Genomic DNA, 19,350 nt, shown 5'->3' on the forward strand with positions numbered 1-19,350 from the left:
TGTTAAAAGAAAGAGAGTAAAATTTACATGCAGAAAACAGCAACAGAGCAGAGTCATTTTGTCAATTTCCAATGTGTACTAGCTGATCAACAGGAAAGCGAAACAAGAAGCAAGGGTTGGAAAGACCCTGTCTGGGTATAATTCCTAGTCCTGTACCCCCCAAAGTCAAGTAAGAATAAATACGTAAATACTCAGACAGTACAGACTGTCATTTATATATATATCCTGTAACTTACCTCTTTATCCCCAAGAGTCTCAAGCAATAACAATAATATTGTTTTGAAGTGTTCATCCCAAACACTGAAAGATTCTTCCTGGGTTAGCTTCATGAGTTCGTAGAGGGCAAATTTTCTTTCTTCTATACGTTCATTATGGTTAGACAGTTCCTTCAACAGCTCTGCAACTAGGTCAGAATGGTCTAAGGAAAGATCTGTCAAAAAGAAGTGATATTAATTTTGTAATTTTATAGGCTGACTCGCAGGTGTAGAAATAATCACTTTAGAACATTATGAAACACAGTCACAACTAACATTGGTTATAAAAGAGGTAAAAATAAACATTAATTTTCAGTTTTGATCCCCGAATCACCACTTTGCCTTAAAAATTGTAGCTCAAGAAACACTAGAGAACAGTGTAAGGAATCCCCAGGTATGCAAGAGTGTAGGTAGCATTCTTTTTTTTTTTAATATTTATTTATTATGTATACAATATTCTGTTTGTGTGTATGCCTACAGGCTAGAAGAGGGCACCAGACCTCATTACAGATGGTTGTGAGCCACCATGTGGTTGCTGGGAATTGAACTCAGGACCTTTGGAAGAACAGGCAGTGCTCTTAACCACTGAGCCATCTCTCCAGCCCCCTGTAGGTAGCATTCTTATCCAAGCCCGCCCTGTAGATCCCCTTGTAACAGGATAAAAAATTAACTCAAAAAGAAAAATCAGTAGCCCTCTGATACACAGATGATAAATGGTCTGAGAAAGAAATCAGAGAAACATCATCCTTCACAATAGCCACAAAAAGCATAAAATATCTTAGAGTAACTCTAAGCAAACAAATAGAAGACTTGTATGACAAGAATGTTAAATCTTTGAAGAAAGAAATTGAAGAAGACACCAGAAAATGGAAAGATCTCCTATGCTCTTGGGTAGGCAGAATTAACATAGTAAAAAGGCAATCTTACCAAAAGCAATCTACAGATTCAATGCAATGCCCATCAAAATCCCGGCAAAATTCTTCACAGACCTTGAAAGAACGGTACTCAACTTCATATGGAAAAGCAAAAAAACCCAGAATAGCCAAAACAATCCTGTACAATAAAAGAATTTCTAGAGGTATCATAATCCCTAACTTCAAACTCTACTACAGCGCTACAGTACTGAAAACAGAGTGGTATTGGCATAAAAACAGACAGGAGGACCAATGGAACCAAATTGAAGACCTGGATATTAACCCACACACCTTCAAACACCTGATTTTTTACAAAGAAGCAAAAAATATCAAATGGAAAAAAGAGCACATATTTAACAAATGGTGCTGGCATAACGGGATATGTATAAGAATGAAAATAGATCCATATCTATCACCATGCACAAAACTCAAGTCCAAATGGATTAAAGACCTCAACATAAAGCCAGCCACACTAAACCTCATAGAAGAAAAGTGGGAAGTACACTTGAACACATTGGCACAGGAGACCACTTCCTAAATATAACCCCAGCAGCACAGACACTGAGAGAAACAATTAATAAATGGGACCTCCTGAAACTGAAAAGCTTCCGTAAAGCAAAGGATACGATCAACAAAACGACAGACTACAGAAAGGGGAAAGATCTTCATTAACCCCACATCAGAAAGATCTTCAAAATAAACAAAGAACTCAAGAAATTGGTCATCAAAAGAACAAATAATTCAATAAAAAAGTGGAATACAGACCTAAACAGAGAACTCTCAACAGGGGTATCTAAAATGGCTGAAAGACACTTAAGGAAATGCTCAGCATCCTTAGTAATCAGAGAAATGCAAATTAAAACAATTCTGAGATTCCATCTTAAACCTGTCAGAATGGCCAAGACCAAAAACACTGATGACAACTTATGCTAGAGAGGCTGTGGGATAAAGGGGCTGTGGGAGTCAGTGTGGTGATTTCTCAGAAATTAGGAAACAACCTTCCTCAAGACCCAGTAATATCACTTTTTGGGTATATATCCAAAGGATGATCAATCGTGCCACAAGGACATGTACTCAACTATGTTCATAGCAGCATTGTTTGTCATAGCCAGAACCTGGAAACAACCTAAATGCTCCTTGACTGAAGAATAGATAAGGAAAATGTGGTACATTTACACAATGGAGTACTACACAGCAGAAAAAAACTGACATCTTGAAATTTGCAGGTAAATGGATGGAGCTAGGAAAAAAAAAAAACAAAACACAAACCATCATTTTGAGTGAGGTAACCCAGACCCAGAAAGACAAATATCATGTGTACTCACTCATAAGTGGCTTTTAAACATAAAGCAAAGAAAACCAGCCCACAAATCACATTCCCAGAGAACTTAGACAATAATGAGGACCCTAAGAGAGACCTACATGGATCTAATCTACATGGGAAGTAGAAAAAGACAAGATCTCCTGAGTAAACTGGAGAACATGGGGACCATGGGAGAGGGTTTGAGGGAGATGTAGGGAGGGGAGCAGAGAAAAATGTATAGCTCAATAGAATCAGTAAAATTTTTTTTTATGAATTAAAAGGTTGCAAACCTGAACATAGTGGATCACACCTGTAATCCCAGCCCCCAATAGCCAGTCTGTGCTACCAAATGAGACCTTCTCTCAAAAAAGAAATTAATTGATCATTTAGTTTAAAAGGTTTGCTCACTTGAAGAGGCCTTCAATGAATTAAATTACTCTATTCTATTCTCATAAAACAACAACAACAACAACAACAACAACAAAAAATATTCATTATCTAATCGTGTCATTCCTTCCATGGACCATAATTTTTTCAGCAGAGAGTAACTTTATCGAGAAGAGCTATTTTCTTTGTTCTGAAATAGTTTTTTTCCCTTGAAAATGGACAGTATAAAGGTTTTATTTTTTATTTTTATCATCCATCCATCCATCCATCCATCCATCCATCCATCCATCCATCCATCTAGACAGGGTCTCACTGTGTAGTTGTGGCTGATGAGTGCTGGAATTAAAGGCATGCAACAGCATGCCTGGCCAATGTAATTTTCTTTATGTTTCAGAGTCAAGCTGAGATAAACTGTTATCAAAGAGCAGCTGGGTTTTAGTTACAATTTTTATTTATGTGCATGGGTAAACATCTATGTGTGTATGTCGCATATGTACAAATGCCTTCAGAGGCCAAAAGAAGGCATCAGATCCCATGGAGCTGGACTTACAGGCAAATGTGTGCTGCCTGACCTAGATACTGGGAACCATACTTGGGTCCTCAGCAAGAGCGCTGAATATCCTTCACAGCTGAGTTGTGTCTCCAGTCCTACATAAGAGTTTTGCTCTTTGGGGGCTGGAGAGATGGTTCAGTGGCTAAGAACGCTGGCTGTTCTTCCAGAGGTTCTGAGTTCAATTCCCAGCAACCACATGGTGGCTCACAACCACCTGTAATGAGATCTGGCGCCCTCCTCTGGCATGCGGGCATACATGGAGGCAGAATGTTGTATACATAATAAATAAATAAATCTAAAAAAAATAAAAAAAGAGTTTTTGCTCTTTTCAATACTCATGTATTTATTTAGAGATAGGGTCTTTGTAGGCATGCATCACTATGCCTGGTTCATTTTTTTTCCAAAAAAGCATTTACTTATTGTGTATATGTCCATCATAGCATATGCATGAAAGTCAGAGGACAATTTGCAGAAATCAGTTCTCTTGTTCTATCACATGGGTTCCAAGGATTGAACTTAGGTTGTCAGACTTGAGGCAAATGCCTTTCCCACACAGTCTTGTGTCTGGCTCTGAGAGGTATTTCAGGTTTACCACGGAAAGTCATATAGCACTGGAACTTTGTAAAAAATCTATTTCATGTATCTGAGGGTTTTGCCTGGGCGTGTGCAAATGTACCATGTGCATGTCTAGTGCTTCAAAATATCAAAAGAGGGTATCAAATTCCCGGAACTGAAGTTATGAATGTTTATAAACCACCATGTGGGTGCTGAGAACTGATTTCAGGTCCTTTGCAAGAGTAGCAAGAACTCTTAGCATTCTCCAGCCCCCTATCAGAAATCTTCAAAGAAAGTAACATGGACTCATAGAAATAAACAGTCTGGGCTGACGAGGTGGCTCCATGGTTAAGAGCATTGGCTGCTGCTGGGCTATGGTGGCACACGCCTTTAATTCCAGCACTTGGGAGGCAGAGGCAGGTGGATCTCTGAGTGTGAGGCTAGCATGGTCTACAGAGTGAGTTCCAGGACAGTAAGGGTTACAAAGAGAAACCCTGTGTCGACAAAACCAAAAGACAGACAAACAAGAACAAAAAAGAGCACTTAGTGTTTTAGAGGATCCGGATTCAGTTCCCAGCACCCACATAGCAGGTCACACTGTCTGTAACTCCAGTTCCAGGAGATCTGACACCCTCATGCACAGAAAATACCAATGCACATAAAAATATAAGTAAATCTTTAAAAAATTTATTTACAAAAACTAATTCCTTATCAATAAGGAAACATAGTATTTTGTATTTCATTGTCGTTTCTCACGTATCTTGGCTGTGTCTTGCTGCTTACTTTGATCAAAAGGGCAGAGTTTACAGATTCAATGCAATGCCCATCAAAATCCCAGCAAATACTCATAGACCTTGAAAGAACAATACTTAACTTCATATGGAAAAGTAAAAAATCCAGGGTAGCCAAGACAATCCTGTAAAATAAAAGAACTTTTGGAGGCATCACAATCCCTGACTTCAAACTCTATTACAAAGCTACAGTACTAAAAACAGCCTGGTACTGGCATAAGAACAGACAGAAGGACCAATGAACTGAATAGAAGATCCAGATATCAATCCACACACCTTCGAACACCTGATTTTTGACCAAGAAGGAAAAAATATCAAATGAAAAGAGAACACATATTTAACAAGTGGTGCTGGCATAACTGGATTTCAACATGTAGAAGAATGAAAGAAGACCCATATCTATCACCATGCACAAAACTCAAGTTCAAATAGGTCAAAGACCTCAACATAAAGTCAGCCACACTGAACCTTACAGAAGAGAAAGTGGGAAATACACTTGAATGCATTGGCACAGGGAACCACTTCCTAAATATAACCCAAGCAGCACAGACATTGAGAGAAACAATTAATAAATGGGACCTCCTGAAACTGAAAAGCTTCTGTAAAGCAAAGGACATGGTCAACAAGACAAAACGGCAGCCTACAGAATGGCAAAAGATCTTCACCAACCCTGATCTCCAAAATACACAAAGAACTCAAGAAATTGGTCACCAAAAGAACACATAATCCAATAAAAAAAAATGGAGTACAGGCCTAAACAGAGAATTTTCAATGGAGGAATTTTTGTTTGTTTGTCTGTTTTTTGTTTTTCGAGACAGGGTTTCTCTGTGGCACTGGAGCCTGTCCTGGAACTAGCTCTTGTAGACCAGGCTGGCCTCAAACTCACAGAGATTCGCCTGCCTCTGCCTCCCAAGTGCTGGGATTAAAGGCGTGCGCCTGGCAATCAACAGAGGAATCTAAAATGGCTGAAAGACACTTAAGGAAATGTTCAACATCCTTACTCATCAGAGAAATGCAGATCAAAACAACTCTGAGATTCCATCTTACACCTGTAAGAATGGCCAAGATCAAAAACACTGATGATAACTTAGGCTGGAGAGGTTGTGGGGAAAGGGGAACACTTCTGCATTGCTGGTGGGAATGCAAGCTGGTACAACCCCTTTGGACGTCAGTGTGGCGATTTCTCAGAAAATTAGACAACGACCTTCCTCAAGACTCAGTAATACTACTTTTGGTATATATCCAAAGGATGCTCAATCATGCCACAAGGACATATGCTCAACTATGTTCATAGCAGCTTTGTCATAGCCAGAACCTAGAAACAACCTAAAATGCCCCTCAACTGAAGAATGGATAAGGAAAATGTGGTACATTTACACAATGGAGTACTACACAGCAGAAAAAAATAACGACATCTTGAATTTTGCAGGAAAACGGATGGAGCTAAAAAAAGATTACTTTGATTGCGGTAACCCAGACACAGAGAGACAATTATCACATGTACTCACTCATAGATGGTTTTTAAACATAAAGCAAAAAAAAAAAAACCAGCCTACAAACCACAATCACAGAGAACCTAGACAACAATGAGGACACCAAGAGAGACTTACATAGATCTAATCTACATGGGAAGTAGGTAAAGACAAGATCTCCTTAGTAAATTGGGAGCATGGGGACCTTGGGGGAGGGTTGAAGCGGGGAAGAGAGAGGCAGGGAGGGGAGTAGAGAAAAATGTAGAACTCAATAAAATCAATTAAAAAAAGAAGGGCAGAGTGAACAGTCACAACTACCTCTTTCCAGAAGTGACATGGACACTTACTAGAGAGTGGTTACTATCCAGCAGACTATGCATAGTAGTATCCATAGACCTCTAGACCAATGCTAATTCCACCTAACTTCATGTAAGCATAAATAATACACTCTCTTTTAACAGGCCCCGGAACCAACCTTTATTAATAAAAGAAATTATGATTTCACACTGAATGTGCTATTATAAAGAATGGGTTATTTCATGAGAAGATCTTTGTCATTCTAGTATAAAAGTCTGTCTGGAAATAAACTAAATTCATATGCTATAAATTTATATATGGTTAAGTTGTTCCTGAGAGGATATTAGAGCTTCCTTGATTTTTGAGGGCGAGGTAAAGTTGACCACCAAGGTTCTCATTCTAAACATAACACTACTAAAATAGTATTAATAAATACCTACAGGCTAGGAGAGTATATTTTGTCAATTTTGAGTCACCATGGACACATATATTTGGGTTCAGAGATGTTTAGATGAAGAGGGGTGATCCACCCTGACTGTGGACAGCAACACCCACGGCTGGAGCTCCAGACTGAATAAAAAGGAGACAGAGAGCTGAGCATCAGGACACACTCACTTCTGACTGGGGATGCCAATGTGAGCAGCTGCCTCTTGCTCTCACAATCATGGCTCCCTAGTCACTACAGTCTGTGTTCTGAAAATGTAAGCCTTCCTTAATTCCCAGTACCAAATACATATTCCCATTCTCCATATCCTTACATTTTAAAGAGTTGCAACAAAAGAGCAAATGAATCCACTTGTTTCACTGATTATCAGTCTTCCAAAATGTAAGTAGGAGCCCTGTAACCCATAACATACCGTCAGGAAACTGGTCAGCGTCATCATCAAACATGGCCTCCTTGAGGGCAGACTTGTTGAAGGGACTGATGCTATCTGAATAGTTATATGGATTATAATCACGAGAACGTGAAGAGGAGTGAAGTGGTACTGAATGGAGCAAAGATGCTTTATTATCAAGAGCTGTCTGGCTGGAGTCAGTGGCATCACCTCCTGCTCGTGGATCTGACATCCCAGGACCACATATCTATTGAAAGAAAGAGAAAGGTACAGCAAGTTACCTTGTTTCAAAATACCTTCTTCACATTCTAAAAATATGCTTCTTGGGGGCTGGAGAGAAGACTTGGCAGTCAAGTGTGCTTCTTGCTCTTCCAGAGAACTTGGGTTCAGCTCCCAGTCCCTACACAGGTGACTTACAGCTACCTGTTCCTCTAGTTCCAGGAGAGTCAATGTCCTCAGTGGTTAAGAGCACAGGCTGCTCTTCCAGAAGACCCTGGTTCAGTTCCTAGCACCCATATGGTGGCTCACAATCATCTGTAACTCCTGCTCCAGGGGATCAGAAACTCACTTCTGGCCTCTGCAAGCACTGTACACACACGGTGTACAGGTGTATAGGTAGGCAAAACACCCATACACTTAAAATAAAAATAGTAAGTTAAAAAAGGTAACAATAATTGAAAAAGTGACAAACAGTATGGGTTATAATATACATTCAAATATATTGTACAAATATGTAACATATATTCAAAATGAAAAAGTTTAAATAGCCAAGCAGTGGTGGCACATGCCTTTAATCCCAGCCCTCAGGAGGCAGAGACAGGCAGATTTCTGTGAGTTTAGACTGGTCTAAAAAGTGAGTTCCAGGACAGGTTCCAAAGCTACAGAGAAACCTTGTCTTGAACCCTCCCCCTCAAAAAAAAGAAAGGAAAAAAAAACTTAAATAAAGATGTAAAGAAACCACAGCTGAGAGGCAAATAAGCCATCACCAATGTTGTTATTGTCAATGGGTCAACCAACTAACATATACACTGAGATTAGCAACACCTTCTCCATGCCAGATACAAAGACTTTCATTAGCAAAACATAGCTGAGGACATATCTCAGTGCTAAGAGGGTTCGCCTAGCACATTCAAGGCTCTGAATTCATTCCCAGCAATGAAACAAACAACAATAACAAATTGTCTTTAAAATTTGGCACAATATACTGTCCTTGAATAATGAACTATCTTAATAATATCTTTCAGCTTTTACTTCTATGCCTTCTTCCTCCCAAAGGACTGGTTTAAAGGTCAATATAATTTTCAAATGGATGCTAATAAAGTTGGGATACATTAACACCTTTGCCCAAACACCAATATTAATACAAATACTAGCCTCAAAATTATTATCACCAGAAATACCACAATCATTAGTGGTATTGAGCAACTGTATGCCATGCTGGTCGACGGGAACTCTACACACATCTTTCCTGCAGTCCAAGTCAAACACTACTCTTGGCATTACTTGAGGCACCACCTTGGTTATGTAATACTTGCAAACAAACACAGAAAGCCTAGGTATCATTTAAGCAGTGATACTTACCAACCTGCTGTTGCTACCACATGCAGCTTTAGAACAGGGAACCTCAATTTGGGTGACTTTGACAAGCATTTTTATTAGTTCACTACTACTGAGCTCTACCAGACAGGTATAAAGAAAACCGAGTAAGGGAAAGGTAGGTGAGGAGTCCTTTGGAGATGTGCTGAAATCCCATGGCCCTGTGGACACTGAGCAGCAATGTTCTCAACAGGAATGAAGGGATGGCTTATTTCAAGAGAAGTCTAAGCTGCCAGAGATAAGTATAAGGAGATGCACCACTGAGGTACCACAGCAGAGGAAAGCATTAGATAACAGTATTTGCATGTCAGGAACATAGGTTATGACATGCTCTGAGGGAACACATAAACTGGTGATGCAGACTATTATTACTACAACTACTATGGGGAATATGTAGACTTCTATTTACGAAAACTTGTGTGGTAAGACACACAGCCCAGTACGCTCTAGGCCCAGGTCAGTGATTAACTCATATGCTGTGACCAAGTTCCACTTTATTTCTTCATGCTCCAAATACACCAGCTTTCTTCCGAGTCCTCAGCTACATAAGCTGGCTCCTAATCAGTTCATAGAATTTTTCTCTATGTTTTGTGGCTTTAAGTCTCAGTAAAGGTGTCATTTGACAGAGGCCTCATTCCCTGACACCATAGTCTAATACATACATTCACCTTCCTTTATTGTACAGTCTAACCCAAACTCCACAGTAAACATCTAGAAATCTCAGAAGAAGTATAGGAAGACACTTTGTCCTACAGAACTAATACCTAAAACTTGTCACTATATGGGTGGATGATACTTTGTAAATGCTTGAAGAGTGGCAGGCTCCTAAAAAATTATATGTGAAAATACCAGAAAGCAAAGCTTAAAACACACACACACACACACACACACACACACACACACACACACACACACACTTTGATGGGAACCAAAGCAGCCTGCTGCAATGTTAAGAACACACATATGGGAGGGATGCAGTGGGTTAGGAATGTGGTAACAGACAGTATGAACATATAAGAACATGCATGTAGGAGGGATCTGGTGTGTTAGGAATGTGGTAACAGATGGGGTGACCATGTAAGAACACTTGTGGGAGGGATACGGTGAGCTAGGAATGTGGTGACAGACGGTGTGAACATGTAAACACTTACTGTGTCAGCATCCTCTTTTTTAGGATCCCTCTTGAGTGGTTCACTCATGTCTTCTTGGCTTCTGAAGCTGAAATTCTGGATTGCCTCAGTGACACCTCTAAGGGAGCTGTAAATGTCCTCAGAATTCATGTTTTCTGTGTCGTAATCAAACGCACTGTGAAAGAGAAGGTACTAATTTTCACTTACATTTTATTTTGCTTGATTTGATTTTTATATCTATGTGTATGAGTATTCTGCTTATACATGTGTATCATGTGTATGCAGAACCCTTGGAGGTCAGAAGAGGGCAACAGTTCCCCTGGAATTGGACTTAACAAAGAGCTGTTAACTCCAGGGGGTGCTCAGACCTAAACCCAGGTCTGCTGTAACAAAGTGCTCTTAACTACAGAGCATCTCTCCAATCCCCCTTTGTTCTATTTATTTATTAATTTTGAGGGTCTCACTCTGTATCTCAGGCTAGTCTTGAACACACTGTAATTCTCCTCCAAGTGCTAAAATTAGAGGTGTAAGCTACCACAGCTGGCTATTAATTTTCAGCTATATTTTAAAAACACAAACAGACTGGGTGTGGTGTACACACCTGTAATGTCAGCACTTGGGGACTAGAAGGAGGAGGGTCAAGGGTGCAGGACATCCTATACTACATAGCAGGTTAAGGCCCAGTCTGGTCTAAACCTGACCCTGTTGAAATAAACACATTTAAGGATATTGTATAAAATACTTATGAAGATAAGAATCATTCATTTTTTGACATAAAAACTCACTCTGTAACCCAAACTTGACTAGAACTCACTCCGTAGCCAACCCAGGCTCAAACTCAAGAGTTTCCTGAGTTCTGAAATTATAGCTGGGTGGTGGTGGCGCACGCCTTTAATCCCAGCACTCAGAAGGCAGTGGCAGGTGGATCTCTGTGAGTTTGAGGCCAGCCTGGTTTACAAGAGTTTGTTCTAGGACAGGTTCCAAAGCTATAGAGAAACCCTGTCTTGAAAAACCGGAAAAAAAAATTATTTTACAAAAGGCCAGAAAAAGGGGCTTGGTGGATACTGATTAATAAATTAAGGATTTAATTTAGGTATGGCAAGATGGTCTATCAGGTGAAGGTGTTTGCTGAGCAAGCCCGGTCACCTGCACTGATGATACATTGAACTCTTCCCCATTATTTTTTTATGCTTTGTCTATAATCTCAAGTCCCTCCTGACCTTTCAGTAGTGATTCATCAGTATTCTATCTAACACCATAACTGATACTGCCATTTGCACTAAGAAGTATAATAGAAAAGACAGGCACCATTTGCAGCCTGAAAAATGTAACTATACTCTTTAAGATAACAATACCTTTCATCCTATATATCACCATTTAAAGGGTTAGATTTTATATACAATTAACGTTGTTGTTTGGATCCGCTCAGTTTGTAAGACATTTCAAGTCAAATGAAGTCTGCTGGGATTATAGTTACTCTGCCTTTCTAAGAATGGAAACTGGTAACACAAAACGTGAATGAAAACCATCACCTCACCTTGGAGATAATGTATTCTGTGATGTGTTAGTAGGAGAAGTAAGAGGACTGGACCAGTTGGCTGGGGATCGAGGCGTAGGTCTTGTCAAAGGACTCCCCATGGAACTCTGATGTGGGAGTAAGCAGAGTATTAACATAGGTAGCTGCAATCGAAAGGTCCTGAGGGAAGAGGCGCAGGCATGAAAGTGCCATCTTTGTCAGTATTCTAAATATCAACGCACTTAGTTTACTTTCCGGGAGAAAATGTCTCAAATTCAGAAACCTACCTCCTTAGCCTTCTCCCTGACCTCTTTTCCTGCCTCCTCTTTATTACACTCAACACCCTCCTCTGAGATTCTCAAGTACCCTTGACTAACCTTGAACTCACAATATATACAAGGATGACCTCAGACTTCTGATCTTCCTCCTTTTAAAAAATTTTACATCAGCTTTCTGTTCTTAGCTAATTAACCCTTCCTACTTCATTGATAATTCAATTTAATTCCTTCTGAGTATTTTACACATGATTTTCATAAAGGCACTAAGAAAATAAAGTCTGGTCATGTTGCTAATTTGTAGTTTTCCTTCAATTAACTGTCTCTCCACTTGACCAGATGTAAAGCTGGTGCCATCAGACAGACAAGTGTCTTTCCTTCCAAGTTGGCCACTGCTAACTACTACCCCAATGTATACAAGTTATAATATAAGCAGGATAGCTTGAGGGACTCTACTCTTCCCAAGGCAGTATTTAATCTTGCTCAGAAAATATCGCCAAATGCAGATGTAAAAAATCATATAGTAAAATTAAGTCAACTTAGTGCAAAACAAAGCAATCACAGTCAAACCAATTATAAGAGAACACAACAGCCACCTAGACAAGTGAGAAATACCTGGGTCCCATTGCCAGTGTTTCGAAGGTGATTATGAAGAAGTTTAGTAGCACCATCTTGGAAAGTTTTTGGTAAAGCTCCTAGTAACATTGTAAACTCTGGGGTATTGAGTTCAAATAAAGAAATCAGCACTGACTGTGCTGCCTGGAAAAAACAAAGACATACAAAAAGTAAGTAAATGTATTCTGGCTACTCGAAGATGGGTGATCATTTTCTTCTGCTCAGCAGCACAAGGCCTGACCGCCTCTCCCACAGAAAAGGAAAACGCTAGCTTTCATGGTTCCTTTGTGGGGAAGATGGAAACACTCTCCCTACCATTTATCTCCTGAAGTTAAGAAAGGACTATGGAAGGTGACAGATGACAAAACTTTGCAGGTTTTTGTCAGCATATATTACTGTTTCAGTTTTCCTAATAAATGATTAAAAGAAAAAGGATGGTTGTATGACTCCTATTCAGGGTGACTTAATGCTGAAATTAAATTTTCTCAATGTGAACTTTTCTAAAAAATAAGGTGGGCATTTTGAAGGAATACTGGGGTAGAAAGGTACAAATGTGTACATGGGCAGCAGACAACAGAGGGGTAAAGGGAGGAGGAGGGGAATTAACAAAATCCAAGTACACATGAAAACTTCATATGGAAAGATGTTGCTTTGTATGATAATTAAAAAATAAAGCCGCACAAGAAGGGGGAAACAACAACAAACAAAAAAGTCAACCAACCAACCAACCAAACAAACAAATGAAACAAACCAGGATTTTACTATGCAGCCCCGAAGGGTTCTGCGTCTGTACATGTGCACACCATCATGCTTGGCTTTGTAGGATTCTTTAACTAGCAATATGTAATCTTCTCTCAAGCAGCTAGTCTAAAAACTCTACAGATAATCTCAAGGTAAGGTAAGTTAGGTGTTTTGTAAAAACTGAAACAACATAAAATTTGTAGGAAAATTAAAATTGTATAAAATTTATAGAGGAGAGCATGAATTGGTGTATGGTCACAAGACCTGTATTCAATGTAAACACCTTGCTCTGGACATTCTCTCTCTCTCTCTCTCTCTCTCTCTCTCTCTCTCTCTCTCTCTCTCTCTCTCTCATTTTTTCTCTCTTTCCTCCCCCTCTCCAAGATAAGGCCCTTGTACACAGCCCTGGTTCCTGAAACTGTAGGTCAGGCTGGCCTTGAATCCTTAAGAGGTCTGCCTGCCTCTGCCTCCAGAGTGTGCTGGATTAAGGGTTGTTCCAGCATTCTTGGCCTCTGCCTTATTCTTTATTCTCAATTACATACTTCTATCATCCTCACCCCTCCCATGACTTTTATTCGAGACAGGGTTTCTCTGTAGCTTTGGAGCCTGTCCTGGAACTCGCTCTGTAGACCAGGCTGGCCTCGAACTCAGAGAGCTCCATCTTTGCCTCTATTAAAGGCGTGTGCCGCTAGCGCCTGACTTTGCTGTGCTCTTTTTGACTGCCTTATGGTGTTTGATTGGATAAAAGATTTAAAATGTTTCTTTTTATTATAAGCTCTGAATTAGGGGTTTCCATAAAATATCTGATGGAGGATTTATTTTGGCTCACGGCTTGAGGGCACAGGTTTTTCGTGGAGAAAAGGTCTGGTAAGTGGGAGCAGGAGGCGGCTGGTCACACCACATCCAGTCAGTGTGCAATTTTCTTCTTTTGAGAGAGGGTCTCATCCACAGTTCCTGCTGGTTTAAACTCGCTATGGAGATGTGCCTTTACATTCTGAGCTGTGCTGCCAGCCTCACTTCCTATCTTATTCGCCATCACTATCACTGCCATGCATGAGTGTTTTGTCTGTGTGTATGTCTGTGCATCGTGAGTTCCAACTGTGTGCAGTAAGTTTTATTATGCCATGTCTTCACTTTAGCATATTTTTGCTTTTGTTTTGTGATAAGTGCATGTGTTTGTGTTCATGTGTGTACAGTTGTGCATGCACATGTACATCTGCTAAAGTGTGTTCAAACCTGAGGCCAAAGGTCAAGCTAGACTCCAGCTCACAGAGATCCACCTGCCTCTGCCTCGAGTGTTGGGATTAAAGATGTGCACCACCATCCCCAGCACTCCTTTAGTTTTTGAGACCAGGTCTCTCACTGAACAGAGAGCTCAATGACAGGGAAATATTAATTGGCCAGTAAATACCAGCAATTCTATTGTATCTGCTTCTTCCCAGCTCTGCGATTACAGGCATGTGCTACCATGCCTACTTTAAAAAAAATGTATATGAAGAGAATACAAACTCAAGTTCTTATGCTTGTATGGCAAGCACTTTAACCAATGGAGCCATTTCCCTAGCACAAAGACCTATATTTTTGAGTATACAGAAAATGCTAGTCATAAGTCCTTGGCAGAAATGATAAAAATACTAACATATACCAGCATGACAGTCAAGTTGGGAAAAGTTGGGAATGGTGGTCTATGCCAGCATTCTTGGCTCTTGGGCAGGAGGACCAAGAGTTCAAGGTCATCTACTACAGAACGAGTTACAGGCTAGCCCAGGTGATAAAAGAATATCTCAAAAAAATCATAACTCAAGGACATAAAAAGTTAGACAATAACTCTAAGGATAGAACTTCTTTAAGGCAGGGGGCTGGAGAGATGGCTCAGAGCTTAAGAGCACTGATTGTTCTTTTGGAAGGCCTGGGTTCAATCCCCAGCACCCACATAGCTCACAACTCTTTGTAAGTCCAGTTCCAGGGACTCTGGCACCCTCACACCAGTGCACATAAAAATAAAGTTAAATTAAAAAAAAAAAGAAAATGTAAGAAAGAAGGCAGTAGCAAATCACTTGGTACAGGAGTGAAAACTTGCAAAACAAACAACAAACGGTAAATCTCCACATTAGCAAGAATTGATTTTTCAGTATAATAAAGATTATAGGCACTGATGGAAAAGGATGTAGAAAAAGCACAGGGAAAGCTAACTCCTCACTTATGATGAAATAAATAGAACACTGTATCTAAGAAAAGATTGGCTAACAAATACCTAAAATTACCCCGATCCTACTTAAACTCACCTTTCGAACATCAGAGCTTTTGGGCTCTGTCGTCCAAGTGATGACCCGGGACACTGCCAGGCGAGTTTCACTGGAATTTATAAAATCCCCTGGATCCATCTGCTTGGCCAGAGTTTCTATGTACTTAAGGATAGCGACCTTCACCTGCAGAGAAGAGCACATTGAAAGGTTAGTGAGATGGACTCTGTGAGACACTGGGCATGCGTCAGAAATAATTACCATTAGTCTGCCAAGTGAAGCAGAATCAACAACAAACCTCAAGTGAATGGTACAGCTACTTACCCATCTGACATGAGGTGAGGATTTGTTTTCATAATCACTAGAACTTTTAGTACTCCATTCCCAGAGTATGAACAATTGCTGAAGAATTCCTTAACCAACTCTAAATTCTGCCTGCCCCCCTCGAGTCTGCTTTCAGAGTGTTTAGGTGGCTAGTCTTACACTAGTTAGGTGGCTAGTCATTTCTTTCTGGGGAAACAGCCAGCGTTAGATGACAGGATATAACAAGAAAAGTCTGTAATCACAGTGGGTAACACAACTGTTAATTTACTTATATTTAAGGCAGGGCCTCTAGTCCAGGGTGGCCTCAAATGCATTTTGTAGCTGAGAATGACCTTGAACTTCTCTAATTCTCCTGCCTCTACCTCCTGAGTACAGTTCACAAGGTGCTGGGTATAGAACCTAGGACCTGGTGTAGACTATCTAAGCACTCTGCAACTGAGCTACATCCCCAGCTCTCCCAATCAACCCTTTCCTATAAAGTGCATGAAAGGTAGTTGCCAGGCTTGGCGGTGATGGCGCACACTTTTAATCCCAGCACCCGGGAGGCAGAGGCGGGCAGATCTCCGTGAGTTCAAGACCAGCCTAGTCTACAAATGCTAGTTCCAGGACAGGCTCAAAGCCACAGAAACCCTGTATCAAAAAAAAAAAAAAAAAAAAAAAAAAGAAGAAGAAGAAGAAGAAGAAGAAAAATGAAAGGCTATTGTCAGGTGGGAGATGGAGCTATTTATTTCTAAAGCACACATCTTTCTATATTCAGTCATTTTAAATTCTTCTAGTGAGCAATTATTAAAATCTCTTCTCTCCAGTATGCTAGTGGAAATAAACAGGTTGAAAAATCACTGTTTCTGGTCACATATTCCAACATTCTATAATTTCTAAATGCTGGTTCCCTCAAGCTGGGCTTGCTTACTTTGATTATCTTTATGGATTATTCTTACGTGTATGATCATTTGCTTCCATGTATGTGTACCATATGCACACCTGTTGCCCATGGAGGTCACAAGATTCCTCGAAATTGTAGTTGTAGAGGTTGTGAGCTGCCATATGGGTGCTGGGAACTGAGCCCAGGTCCTCTCCAAGAGTGCTAAGTACTTTTCACCAATGAGCCATGTCTGTAGGGATCCTTTATTTTCTAAAGTTGTTATTATCATTATTTGCCTTGCTGGGCATCAAATCTACGGCCTTCTAGATGTCAGGTAAGCCCTCTGGCATAGAATTATGTCTATAGGCCCCACAAAAGATTTTTGAAAAAAATTTTATTTTGCATTGTGTATGTCATGTATCTGTGTTCACATGTTTGGGCATGTTCATGTGTGAGCATATAGAAGTCAGAGGTTGACATTGAATGTCTGCCTCATTCACTCACCACTTACATACTTGCCAATGTGAGCAGTCTACCCAGCCAGCCTGCCTCAGGGATCCCTTATCTCTACATATTGACTACTGGGGAAACAGGTGGGTGCTATACCATGTGTACCCATAGTTTTGCTTTGTTTTATTTTTTATTTCATTTATTTATTCCTTTGTTTGAGACAAAAATCTTAGAATGTATCCCTAGTTGGGTTGTAACTCTGTGCAGACCAAGCTGGCCTTGGACTGACAAAGATCCATTTATCTCTGCCTCCCCCGTGCTGGGATTAAAGGCATTTACAACCATGCAACGCAAGTAATGCAGTTTTGAAAGGTTTTCACAATATAGGTGTGTTAATTATAATAAATGAGTACCTACAGAAAAATGATTATTGAAATGCTCCCAATTTAGAAGTGGGACATCTCACATAGTCATGCAGTCTACAACTAATGATGCAACTATACATTCCATTCCAAAAAACAAAACAATATCATTGCACAGGTATCTGCATATTTGTCAAGCTGGAAAAAGTATTCAGGGGAAAAAAACCCCACATGTATTTAACAAATGCCAGTAATTCAATGAAAACCAGTTTCTATAGCTATTTATAACTATAGTTATATTCTATAGTTATTTAGTCCACTGCTATCTTCTTTCTTAAAAAAACATTTATTACTTTAATTTATTTTTAGTTTAATAATAATGATGATGATGAGTGGGCGGTAGTGGCGCACACCTTTAATCCCAGCACTTGGGAGGCACATGCAGGCGGATCTCTGTGAGTTCGAGGCCAGCCTGGTCTACAAAAGTGAGTTCCAGGCCAGCCAGGACTATTACACAAAGAAGCCATGTCCTGAAAAGCCGAGTGCTTCCATGTGAATACATATGCGTGTGTATGTGTGTGCAGAGGCCAAAAGAGGACAGCACTGATCTGAATCCCTTGGTACTGAAATTACAGGTGTTGGCAGGATACCCACTTGTTACTGGGTGCTGAGGTCCAAGTTCTGGTTGTCATGTTTGGAGACAATTCTTCTGAACCATTGCGCCATCTTTCCAGCTTGTTAAATTCTTATGACTTAAAAAACGTTTTACTTACATGTATGTGCTTGGGTCTGTACATGTGTGTATGGCAAGTATGAGCAGGTGGTAGAAGAGGTCAACAAAGCTGCTTGTTTTGGATGCTTGGAGCTGAGCTCTAGTCTCCTGAATGTAAGTACTGAGTACTGAGCCATCTCTTCAGCATCACCACCCTGATAAGTTCTTTATATTTAATCCTGTCAGGCCCCTAACAGTTACTCTTACCTGGGCATGAAGGATGACACCAACAGACTTACTCCTACTGCCTCAATGTTAACAAAGCCGTCTCCCTCTAGCTTTGGTGTTGACTGTACTTATCTTTACATTAGACACAGAAGAACAGCTTTGATTCCATGCCCACAGGAAGCTTGTCTTGACTTCATATGCTTCCCACATCCCTGTTCCCTTTACTTGCCTTTCACTTCATGTCTTCAGCACTTCATTCCTCCTTACACCCTTGTCTCTCCTGGAGTTTGTGAGTCTGGCCCCATAGCTGAGGCTAACCTAGACCCTCTGTGTGCTCAGTACTGACATATCCCTGATTATCTACCTGCCTCAGCAGCTCCCGTGGTGGGGTCACAGGCCTAAACCACTACACCTGACTCATTTTTCTGAAGATGGATCCAGGCTACATTTGCATAGGCACACAAAATGTCTTCACTTAAAGCTTCAACAGCTACTGAATTAACTACATCATCTCCTTTATTATCATTTAGTTTATTAAGTATTATAAGTAATAATAATAATAATAAAAAATTCAAAGTTTTCTATTCTCAGGAATGTCTTGACTATAGTATAAGCTCCAGTGTGTGTTAATATGGAATAAATCCTTCTTCTGTCGGTAACTTTTTGTTTTTGCTTTTTTTTTTTTTTTTTTGATTTTTCGAGACAGGGCTTCTCTGTAGCTTTGGACCCTGTCTTAGAACTAGCTCTTGTAGACCAGGCTGGCTTTGAACTCACAGAGATCCACCTGCCTCTGCTTCCCGAGTGCTGGGATTAAAGGTGTGCGCCACCACTGTCCGGCGGTAAATTTTCAAAATAAAAAGAGTGGTCTTTTTTTACCTAGTGGCTCTAATAAAATAACATTACAGTGAGCGTAGTCAACCCTGGTAGAAACCAA

At 40.2% G+C, this 19,350-nt stretch overlaps 1 protein-coding gene across 40 annotated transcripts in view; it reads right to left on the reverse strand.

Annotated features, from left to right (window-relative positions):
- The window catches only part of Clasp2 (cytoplasmic linker associated protein 2), a 173,905-nt gene that overhangs the window by 15,162 nt on the left and 139,393 nt on the right, over positions 1 to 19,350 (reverse strand). For all 40 annotated transcript variants that reach the window (XM_085688948.2, XM_085688947.2, XM_085688946.2 and 37 more), the window contains 6 exons: positions 15,521 to 15,664; positions 12,495 to 12,638; positions 11,626 to 11,732; positions 10,110 to 10,263; positions 7,384 to 7,609; positions 237 to 430 (listed from right to left, as the gene is read on the reverse strand). In XM_085688948.2, coding sequence (XP_085545074.1) covers positions 237 to 430; positions 7,384 to 7,609; positions 10,110 to 10,263; positions 11,626 to 11,732; positions 12,495 to 12,638; positions 15,521 to 15,664 — 969 coding nt within the window. The remainder of the gene's footprint in view (positions 1 to 236; positions 431 to 7,383; positions 7,610 to 10,109; positions 10,264 to 11,625; positions 11,733 to 12,494; positions 12,639 to 15,520; positions 15,665 to 19,350) is intronic.

The sequence above is a fragment of the Myodes glareolus genome, chromosome 4, assembly GCF_982192425.1.
Source record: "Myodes glareolus chromosome 4, mMyoGla1.1, whole genome shotgun sequence".
Lineage (NCBI taxonomy): Eukaryota > Metazoa > Chordata > Mammalia > Rodentia > Cricetidae > Myodes > Myodes glareolus.